The 12,160-nt window shown below is 31.9% G+C and overlaps 1 protein-coding gene across 1 annotated transcript; it reads right to left on the bottom strand.

Annotated features, from left to right (window-relative positions):
- Positions 1 to 3,335: 3,335 nt before the first annotated feature.
- On the bottom strand, positions 3,336 to 7,240 carry LOC149416443 (uncharacterized). Its single transcript, XM_089641677.1, has 3 exons — positions 7,216 to 7,240; positions 7,042 to 7,128; positions 3,336 to 5,274 (listed from the first exon to the last, which is right to left on the bottom strand). The coding sequence occupies exon 3, from the start codon at positions 5,230 to 5,232 to the stop codon at positions 4,111 to 4,113; it is 1,122 nt and encodes a 373-aa protein (XP_089497803.1). The 5' UTR covers positions 5,233 to 5,274; positions 7,042 to 7,128; positions 7,216 to 7,240; the 3' UTR covers positions 3,336 to 4,110.
- Positions 7,241 to 12,160: the final 4,920 nt, after the last annotated feature.

The following is a 12,160-nucleotide window of genomic DNA, read 5'->3' as shown; positions in this document are numbered from 1 at the left end:
AAAAAATTAAAGTAGTTGCAACCAGAAGTCGAGAACAGTAAATTACAGATAGACATTAGCGTTAAATTAAATTTAACTATATTTCCCAACGTGTTATGTTTAATATAATTATTTTTTTAATTGTAGAACCTGTAGACAACCCGCCTTGTGGAAGCACAGCGTGACAACTCTTCTGTTATTATTGAAATTTTATCAATTTTATTTAGTTTAAATTTTTATAATAAAAAAATAATTCATAGTTTATACCTATGCTAGGTAACTTAACTTTTAATAAATTCTCGGATAGATGTGGTCAACAGAAATGGGATAGGTTTACCGGCAGTGCTTTTTTTTCCATTTAACGCGGTGGAACGGCGTTCCGGCACCTTTTTTCACGGTTTTATTTAAAAATTAATTAAACGAAAAAATATTTGCGCTTAAGTAATTACAATAATAATTCGTTAAAATGATAATAGTGAAGGAACCGTATAGTTTAAATAGCAAACCTGCGTATGTAACTAGCTTCATACGTATGTCTTTGCGTATTATGATTTTGACAGTTTGACGCATTTATTTATGGTTTGACGTTTATCGCATGGCGGCATCTGCGTATATTTTTATTTACGTTTGTTTAGTCAGTTTGTGTTACGATTACGTGTTGTTTTATATATTATTTAGTGCAACTCCAAGTTTAAATATGAAAAAAATTTCCTGTTACTTCTCAACCACCGGCAGCGGCGCCGATTCCGTAAATAAAAAGCTCAAAACAGTAACAGAAACGATGACAGAAGATATGGAAATATCGGTACATGTAGATGTTCCTGAATCATCTCGAGCTGATCTCGGGGATCAAGGTCGAACTCAAAACGATTGGCCAGACTGCTGGTCATTAGATCAAAAAAACGATTTTTGCTCAAAAAACGAATGGTTGAACGTACACAAAATGAAACTTGGCTGCACAATTTGCAGAAACGTTGGAACTCTTGGAACTGAAACGACAATGGGAATGAAAATATCCAAAGAATGGGCCAATAATGAAATTACGTATTCTGGGAAAGAGAGGAAGCTACAATTGGGGTCACTTCGAAAAAAAAATTTCGATCACAGAGGATCTATTGCACACAAAGCAGCGTTAAAAATCATTTCTGAAGCCAAAAATAAGCGGATTGAAAATACTTTTTTAAAATCGTTATCTCGCGAAAAAGGAATAACAGCAAACATTTTTCGAACTGCATATAAAGTAGCTAAGGAAAATCAATCATTCAATATGTTTGAAAGTGAAATTAATCTCCAAGAACTAAATGGGATCGAAATGGGTCATATTCTCCATTCCACTAACGCATGTATCAACATTGTAAATCATATATGTGATGAAATGAGAAAAAATGTTTTCAAAGAAATTGTTCAGTCGAAAAATATAATTTCTTTGATAATTGATGAGTCTACCACCATAAGCCAAAAAACCACCCTCATTGTGTATGTTCGATGCTGTGTCGAAAGTGTTGGAATGAATTCACCAATTAATTTGTTTTTGGATTTGATTGAACTTAAAGACGTAACGGCAAAAGGAATATTTGAATCATTACTCCAATCTCTTGATTTATATGGGATGACAGAAGAATATTTAAAAAAATATTTAGTTTCGGTTGCATGCGACGGCGCTGCTGTGATGTTAGGTTCTAAAAATGGAGTGAAAAAATTGCTGACAGAAAAATTTCCTTCAATTATAGTTTGGCATTGTGCTAATCACAGGTTAGAATTATCAGTAAGTGATGTTGTAAAGAAAATTTCAGGGATCAATAGATTCAAATCATTTATTGATAAACTTTATGTTTTATACCATGCGTCGCCGAAAAATAATAGAGAGTTGCATTTATGTGCAGAATCACTAGGCGTTGAGGTACTGAAAATCGGAAGAGTTTTAAGTACCCGTTGGGTGGCATCTAGTTTTCGTTCAGTTTCGGCTGTGTGGAATAATTATGAATCCCTTGTGCGTCATTTTGAAGAAGCGATGAATGACCCTACAAGAGATAAAAATGACAAGTGTACTTACAGTGGCTTAAAGAACAAAATAACATCAACAGCATTTTTATTGGATCTAGCATTGATGTGCGACGCTCTCCAAGAATTGTCGGAACTTAGTTTGGATCTACAAAATCGCAATGTGAACCTTTACATTGCAAATCGAAAAATAAATGAACTCGTTCAAGTTTTTGAAGAAAGAAAACAGAATTTTGGACCCTATTATAAATGTGCTGCAGCTGCTATAAGCAATCTGCATTTTCGTGGAGTTTTACTTCACGAAAAAGTTTCTAAAAATGATCCTCCTATTGATCCGAAAATATTTTATTCCACGTTGAAAACGTCGATTGAAAAAAGGCTGCTAGATAATAAAGATGTCGAGTTTGCACTTTGGGCTCGCGTACTTGACCAAAAATATTGGCCTGAAGACATTGATAATCGGTTGACATTTGGAGAGATGGAAATTAGAAACATTTCGATCAGGCTACAACTAGATGAACGAGAAATGATTCGTGGATTTCGCGAATACATTCTCGAAAAGACATATTCTGAAAAACTCTTGCGTTTGGTATATGCTCTGAATTCTATTCCCATTTCTTCAAGTGAATGTGAACGGGGGTTTTCGCAAATGAATCTTATTATTACCCCAACAAGAGCTTCGTTAAACACTAAAACAGTTTCGGCACTCTTGTTCATCAAACTCGTGGGACCACCCTTGACACTTTTCGATCCTTCAAAATATGTTGATAGGTGGTTACTTAAAGGAAGACATTCGGCCTTAGACTCTAACACTAAGAAAAGGAATCGAGATGATGTATCAGACGAGAATTGGAAAAAACTTTGGAAATCACTCTAAACTTTTATTCAAGTTCATAAATAAATACATTACATATGTATTTACAATTATATTTTAAATTTAGTATTATTTGTAAAATATATTTCAAATATAATGTATGTATTTTATTGTTTCTGTAGCTTAGTCTTCACTAAAATAAAAAAATAAATATCGTAAAAATCAACCTTTTTTTGTTCGCTTCGTGGCATAGCTCCTTTAAATTTCATTTAAGTGACATTTGAATATAATTTTATTTAGTAAAAAGATTGACATGAAGTGAGTTCCGGCACCTTTTTTTTTAAAAAAAAAGCCCTGGGTTTACGTATGAACAATCTTTGGAAATGAAAAATGCCTTAAATAAATTAAAGCAATTTGCTAAATAATCAATAAGACTTGTCAAATAGCCCCATTTTAAAGATATTCCCCTCCCCTCCACCTTCTACCACCACTACCTCCTACTTCTCCCCCCCCCCCCCCCCCTCAAAGCAAAGTTGTTGTTTTCTCTCTCTCTTCTACCTTACCTAAAAATACACTGCAACTCTGTTGTTGATTTAATATGTTTTATATAACCCTGATAAGGCTACAGGGCGAACTGAAACCGGTTGGATATTATATACAATAAAGTGGTATTAAAAACACATTTATTTTATTCTAATTAACTTCACGAGAATAAAATACATAAAAAATTTGTATGTATTTAACTCTCTTCTTTATGAGGTTTATTGTTTTCTTCAACCTCAGTATTCATAATTGCATAAAATCACATTCAAAATATACCGGTCCCCCCCCCTCGGTTATGTTTGCTGACTGCCTTTTGAGTATTAGATCCGCCCCTGACGCAAGGGATTTTTTTTTCTTTATTTATTTAATGCCCAGAGGGCTTTTACATGGTTGGTAGTATAATTTTAATTTGACAGATACTTTGAAACATAAAAAATAAGAATAAAATTACATTTGATAAAAGCTATGCAACAAGTCATACAAACACAAGAAACAAAAACAGAAAATTACAGCTATTTGTAGGTTTACATGATGTGTTTAGGAGTATTGTTGAAATAAATGTTTTAAATGATCCACAAAACTTGCCAAGTTGGTATTGAATATGTCAACATCACCCAAGTAATGATTTCCCATGGTGTGAATTCGTTGTATCGGAGAGTGGGCAATGTAGTTACGCTGGACGATTATTTTTACTTTACTTGACACGATAATTTTTTTAATTCTATTCTATGGCTGTAGTTTCGTTTGCGATGTATTTGTTTTAAATTTTGGCCCTAGTCTCGCATGGGACCGCAGCACTGTGGATGTACTGGATTTATATATTGCCTTTTTAAATGGATTCGTTTCATATGTTCTTTCAAGCTCCCAGACTGCGTGAATTTCTTGCCGCACACCTCGCAAGTGTATGGCCTTTCACCGCTGTGCGTGCGCTCGTGTTTCGTCAAAGACTCCTTATATTTAAATGCGCGGTCGCATTGGTTACACACGAAAGGCCTAGACTCAGAGTGCGTCACTTGATGAGCCTTCAAGTTCCACTTGCTGTTAGTAGTAAACTCGCACGTCAAACAGGAGAACACACAACTGGGCACAATTTTCTCACCGGTATGCGTGCGTCTATGCACATCTAGATGATTTTTTACTTTAAATGTTTTATCACAAAAATCGCATTTGTAAGGCCGCTCGTCTGAGTGAACCCTTTTATGAACTCCTAGCGCTCCAGATTGAGATGTGGAATAATCACAAACATCGCAGGAGTACGGTTTTTCCCCACTATGGATCATTTTATGCATTTTGAGATTGCCGGACCTGGAACAGATGAAGCTACATTCATCACACGTGTAAGGTTTCTCACCAGAGTGGACTAGTTTGTGCTTACGTAAGTTAGATAACCAACTAGAAGCAAAGTCACACTCAGAACATTTAAATGGCTTTTCTCCGGTATGCACAAGCTTGTGTTTAATAAGCGCAGAGGCTTTGGGAAAAATCTTTTCACACACATCGCATTTGATACTACACTTCAACGATTCACTTTCATCATCTTCCGCCAGATGGTAAACAGCTTTAATTGCGTCAGATGAAACCGTTTCACTTTTAATTTCAGCATTTTCTTCTACTTCAGTTAGCCCATAGCCTTCGATAACTACTTCTTCTTCTTTGATGATTGATGTAGGTTTGAATGGTTTCTGTTGGGAGTGCGTGCGCTTGTGAGACATTAGCGCACAGGTTTTAAGAAATGTCTTCTCGCACTCATCACATTTTAACATATTCTTCATGGATCCACTTTCAACCTTTACCGGTAGATTGTTAGATTCAATTTCATCAGATTCAATCATTTCAGATTTGATAATGACTTCTTCTTTAACGATCGATGATCTCTCCATAACTTCTTTCACCATGAAGGTTTGTAAAGTGTAACTAATTGAAGGTAGTATCCAAGGCTGAAATGAAATAAATCATGAAATAAGTTCACCAGAGTCGTTATTTTACATGCTAACAAGAAAGGAAGATAATTAATCAGGGAGAAGATTAATTTTAGGGAGCGCCGTGATCAGGCGGCTATATCTATCTAGGTGACAGATCCCATAAAAAGAAATGATATTCCGCGGCATTTACCCAGTTAATCTGAGCCCTTTTCCTGAGAAAGATTATAGCGTGGTATCTGTCACTACCTTTACAGGTGTAACCCGGCAAATATGTGACATGTCTAGTGCATTAAATCAGTCTAGTGTCTCAGTGAAATTAATAAATACGTAACCATTTGATTCATTTTACGATACAGTGAATCGGCAATATATGAGTGCCAACTTAAAATCTATTTAAATTTAAAAATAACAAATCCAATGTCCATGGAAAATAAGATAATGGAAAAAAGGTCAAAGAAATATCCCAAAGATGACCTTCAAATTTATTAATTCCAAATTCGAGGAAATAAAAACGGGTAAAATTCGGTTTATGGGAGTCACTCGAATAACCGAAATTGAACTTGATTTAGACTAATTTAGGGCTGGGGAATCCGAATCTATAAGAATTAGGTGGGGGTCGGCACTATTAACTGAGTTATAGGGTTTTGAAATTTCGTACGCGATACATAGAAACCATGGTTTATTTATCAATTATGACATAAGAAAATCAAATTAGTGACGATTTATTAGTCTCACATTTCAGAAGTGCCAACCAAAAAATAAAAAGTGTTGCCATATAATAATAATATTTTTTTACAAAATAGGTTAGGTTTTTAGTTTGGGTTAGAGTAGGCAGAAGAACATGGGAAAAAGGTATTAGAATTAAATCACAAACCAGTCTATACAAACCTAGCGTAGCCCACAAACTATTTGAAAACTGGGATGTAACTCTAAAGGGGACGCGAGCAGGCGTTATTAAAGGGGCAATTTTTTGTAACAGGAAATAACATGGAAAAAAGGTATTAGAATTAAATCACAAACCAGTCTATACAAACCTAGCGTAGCCCACAAACTATTTGAAAACTGGGATGTAACTCTAAAGGGGACGCTAGCAGGCGTTATTAAAGGGGCAATTTTTTGTTATAGAAAATCACAGTTAGGTTAGGTTATATATATATAAATTTAATATTTACAAGATTTTAAATAATAAACTACAAATCTGGCAAATGATATTTAATTTTCTGAATTTTCCATGCATTGATATTATTATTATATGGCAACACTTTTTATTTTTTGGTTGGCACTTCTGAAATGTGAGACTAATAAATAGTCACTAATTTGATTTTCTTATGTCATAATTGATAAATAAAACATGGTTCCTATGTATCGCGTACGAAATTTCAAAACCCTATAACTCAGTTAATAGTGCCGACCCCCACCTAATTCTTACAGATTCAGATTCCCCAGCCCTAAATTAGTCTAAATCAAGTTCAATTTCGGTTATTCGAGTGACTCCCATAAACCGAATTTTTTCCATAAAAACAGTTATGTTTAGCAAAATTGAGTCTGAGCTTAAAGAATTAAAAACCTCAATAACTTCGTAAACGATAAATACGACGACACCATTCATAAACTCTCACAAATCATGGATACACATAAATGTAAATAAAATAAGTAAATGAACTCAAGGAGGAACTTTCAGAAAAAGACTGGCTACGGTAGAAGTTCATCTGGCAGATATTGAACAATCAGCCCTTTTAAATAGTATTGAAATTAGCGGTCAAAAATTACAGGACAACGTACCTCCTATCCATACTGTAACTCGGATCACCGAGCTTGCAGGCGTTACCGTTTCATCAGAGGATACATACAAAGTCACAATTTCCAAACCTAATGATAATAAAAATCACTATTAATTTCGTAGACATCAAAAAAGTAAAAAGTTTCAGGATGTGGATTGTAGTTCGTCATGAATACTCGTGGTAGCAGGGCCGTTGACTCGGAGTAGTAAAATAAATTTCCACGTTTAATTATTTACTCAACGGAAGGTTATGTTTAACATTTAGCGAAAGTGATTTTACAAAGGTAACGACGTGTTGGCTTTAAGACGCCCAAAAACAGAGTACCGCTTGAGTCGCTAGTGTGTCCGGTCGGACCGTTGTGACTCGAGCGGCCGGTGTTGCTATTTAATAAAGGGTGACCATCTACTAAATAATAATCAAAATATTGGGGTGCTTTCTTAGATCACGACAGTATCCAATAAAAAAAAACTCAACCGAGAAGGAGACCAATACGTTTACTTAAATGCGAAAACACAATACTATAAAAATCTTCCTATACTATGCCACCAAACTCTACAGCAAAATTCCACTCTCATTCAAAACGGACAACAATATTTTAATAATTAAATCTCAAATAAAAAGCTGCATTCAAAAGGAAAACTGAAACTAAAACCTCTCAACTGAATCGTGAACGGTAATTATACGCTTACTACGAATTGTTTTAAATAAAATCTTTTTATTCACCTTAATTAGCATAAAAGGAAACTGCATTGGGATATTTTAAATGTCAGTATTCTTATTATTAATTAAGTAAAATGAACATTCACTTTCGTTCTATGAGATTGTATGGGATGACAGCCAAAATAATTTATGTTTATGACATTTTCTTATGTTGGTATTCCTGATATTATACGAGTGGCTAGAAGAAATGTTTTTACCATTTGCTCTATGCAAATTAGGTATGTACTATTTTGGCGGAACATGGAAATAGAAAATTAAAAATAAATTAAGGTATTTAGGGATGTTTTTTAAATACATTTTTTAAAATAAAAATTACAAAATGGATTAAAGAACAAAAAAGACAATATTACCAAAATATCATAGCATAAAATAAAAACAAAACCTACACGTAACACACAAAACCAATATAAACACACATCACTCACAAACACGCAAGATTATTTATTAATTTTAAATATATTATTTTGTATTATGTATTTTTAATTTTAAATGTATTATTTTCTCTTTAAATGTATTATGTAGATTATATTTCTATACTATAAAATGAAGGCCTCAGCACGGGCAAGCCACCCAGTGAGGCCAACATTACTGGAAAACTTAAAATGTAAAAAATATTGCACCAAATAAAAAATAAATAAAAATGGTTAGGTTATTACAGGTTAGGTTAGTATGGGTTAGGTTAGTAAACGTTAGTTTAGTTTAGGTTAGGTTAGGTTAGTAAATGTAACGTTTGGTTAGATCAGGTTAGGAGGGGTTAGGTTAGGTTAGGTTAGATTAGTAAAGATTAGATTAGGTAAAGTTAAGTTAGGTTGGGTTAGGTTAGTACCGGTTAGAACAGGTAAGGAGACGTTAGATTGGGTTGAGGTAGGTAAGGTTTTTTTACTTACAAAAATATTTAAAAAATTGTTACAAAAAATTTGCATTAATAGGCTCATTTAATTTAAAATAGTGCCGACCTAATAGTGCATGAATTAAATGGTACTAAAGTTTCTACTAGCCCCGCGTGTAGCATCGGGAATACCAACATAATATATATGAAGATATCATTGACAAAAATTAATGGAAATGGTTGTCGTCCAATACAATTTTATTCATTAATTAAGAAAGGTTTTATTTAAAAAAAAAAACATATTCGGCATGGCCAGCAATCCCAAATTTTAACCATTATTATTTTATATCATCAATAGTACTTAATTTTAATAATATGTAAATGAATTCCTCAGCAAGGGAGATCCCAATGATGATAACATTACATCTATATAAATATATCCAAAAAACAACACAAACACCATAAAAATACACGAATATTTAAACACCAACATCTGCGATTGCACTCCTCTAGAAAAAACAGAACAAATAAAGTATCTAGGAATCGTAATTGACCATAACCTTAGATGGATACCTCACATCAAACAAATCACAAATAAACTTCTCAAAACAATATACATTTTCCTAAACATAAGAAACATATATAAAATAAAACAAATGAAAACAATATATTTTGCACTTTGCAAATCAATAATAGAATATGGAATTATTGCTTGGGGAGGAGCAACAAACTCAGCTATCAATTACATAGAAACCGCTCAGAAAACGATCTTAAAGGTAATACTAAAAAAACATAGACTGACTGATACAGACCAAATATTCAAGAGCTGTGACGTACTAGATATACGCCAATTATACGTTAAAACACTACTAAACTACATTTTTGACAAAAAAAAAATTTCAACATACACAAAATAACACCAACAGACCAGTTAGACAAGCATCCAAAGAAAACATAAAAACTCCGACAGTAAATTCAAGCTTTGGACATAGACACTACCAATACCATGCAATAAAAGCTTTCAACAGTTTAAAACTTGAAATTAAAATTGAGGAAAAAAAATAATAAATTCACACACAAAATTACAAAATGGATTAAAGAACAAAAAAGACAATATTACCAAAAATACATAGCATAAAATAAAAATAAAACCTACACGTAACACACAAAACCAATATAAACACACATCACTCACAAACACACAATTTTCAATGTACTAATTTTTTTTTAATTTTAAATATATTATTATGTATTTTTAAATTTAAATGTATAATTTTTCTCATTAAATGTATTATGTAGTTTTTTTATATTATAAAATGAAGGCCTCAGCACGGGCAAGCCACCCAGTGAGGCCTACATTACTGAAAAACTTGAATTGTAAAAAATATTGTACCTAATAAAATAAAATAAATAAATAAATATGTTGCAATAAAATAAGTTAATAAAACACTTATAATTATTGTATTCTTGGAAATCACCTCCCTCAGACCAAGGATGTATTTGTTAGATATCAAATTATTATAAAGCACGAAAACTTACATAATAATATTAGCACGCCGAGATGACGTAAGGCACCTAAACGTCACTATCAACCACAGATATACCACTCCTGTCAACTTTTGTCCATAGACAAACTGAATAGACCAATAGATATGTGTTGCATCATTGTATTTTATTATATTGCTGCACTGCCGTCTCTATTACAAGCCGTGCTGTAGATTTGGCGGGAAGTCAAATTTCAAAGTAAAGAGGCCTATTTCCCCAAGAAGCAAAAACATCATTCCAGCTCTGATTTTAAAGGTTCTAATGAATTTAATTTAAAGTGAAGGCATGGATATTTCATATTTATAAATACTTACCTATTTTACCTATGCAAATCGTTTTGATTCATATTAATAAATACATACTCACCTAAATCCTATGGGTAAAAAAAAATTTTTTTTTTGTGGGAAGTAGATATGTATTTTAGAATTTCATGGATAAATAGTAAAAGATTTTTTTGTACAAGTATATATTTTATTACATTATACACAATACAATACAATTTTTGATGGATAAATAGTAAAAGAATTTTTTGTATAAGTATATATTTTATTACATTATACACAATACAATGCAATTTTTCATGGATAAATAGTAAAAGAATTTTTTGTACAAGTATATATTTTATTACATTATACACAATACAATACAATTTTTCATGGATAAATAGGAAAATAATTTTTTGTACAAGTATATATTTTATTACATTATACACAATACAATACAATTTTTCATGGATAAATAGGAAAATAATTTTTTGTACAAGTATATATTTTATTACATTATACATAATACAATACAATTTTTCATGGATAAATAGGAAAAGAATTTTTCGTACAAGTATATATTTTATTACATTATACATAATACAATACAATTTTTCATGGATAAATAGGAAACGAATTTTTCGTACAAGTATATATTTTATTACACTATACACAATACAATTATTTTCAATATTTGTATTATAATATATGGATAGGAACATTGGAGGGGACCCACCATACAAATATCCGAGTCCATAAAAATAAAGAAACAAAACACAGGTTACATAAAATGTTACAAAAGTAGGCAACGTAGAATATAAATTATTAAGTAAAATAAATAAACTGCTAATATCCTTCAAATCAACAATAATATTGATAAAAAATAAAGATGAACACTAACTATAATATTAACTAATTACAATATGTTTTAAGTTTTCTTGTATTACTTTTTTATTTGAAGAGATACGATTGTTTTGCATTTTGCTTTAATTATTAAGCAAAATATTTGATAGAGTTTTCACAATCATAGTGTAAATTCTGTGATTTGTCATCCCACAAATACATTTTGAATCTAAATCTACATAAAAAGAACCAGATCTTAGGCTTAAAAATGTTAATGTTAATAATATGTCCTTTTGGTGTCCATGTTCCAAAAATTTATGATGTAACTCTTTTTCATTGACAATGAATTCAAATATGGAACATAAATGAAAATATACAAACCTTACAGACTCAGATGGGACAATCAAACCTCCTCTTTGTAAAAAATCAAAATATTTATCGTTAATTTTAGTTCCTTTGCTATCGGACACCAAATTCATACATGCGTTACAATTACTCGCTATCTTTTTTCTAACACCAAGGGCTGCATAACCACAAACATAAATCTGTGACGATTCGTCATTTTCGTATGTTTCAAGGTAATTAGATTTCAATATATGTATAAATTCAGTTACATCTATTTCTAAATTAGTTTCTTTTTCCAAAGGTGTAAGCGAGTTTTTAATATCGGTTAACGTCTCAGATATATTTTTAAACCTAAACAATTTTCTGACTCTAATTTTTTTCTCTGACTCTACAATTTGTGAATATGAAATATGGTAATTTGTACCCGATAATCTTCTATACAAACTAAATCGCTCTTCGAGCTTGTCGGTTTGAAATTTTCCTGACAAAACATAGGAAATTGGAAAATTGGCAAACGAAAATTCTATTAATTTTATGAAAGTTAAAACACTGCCATATAAGGTATTAAAAGTGTC

This window comes from Hesperophylax consimilis, chromosome 17, assembly GCF_061612785.1.
Source record: "Hesperophylax consimilis isolate HC1 chromosome 17, BYU_Hcon_1.0, whole genome shotgun sequence".
In the NCBI taxonomy this organism is placed as follows: Eukaryota; Metazoa; Arthropoda; class Insecta; order Trichoptera; family Limnephilidae; genus Hesperophylax; species Hesperophylax consimilis.
The sequence above is the reverse complement of the archived record's forward strand: the minus strand, read 5'-3'. Positions and strand labels throughout refer to the sequence as shown.

What these genes read in the sequence shown, in the direction of transcription:
- LOC149416443 (XM_089641677.1), bottom strand. Translation starts at nt 5,232, where the DNA reads ATGGTGAAAGAAGTTATGGAGAGATCATCGATCGTTAAAGAAGAAGTC.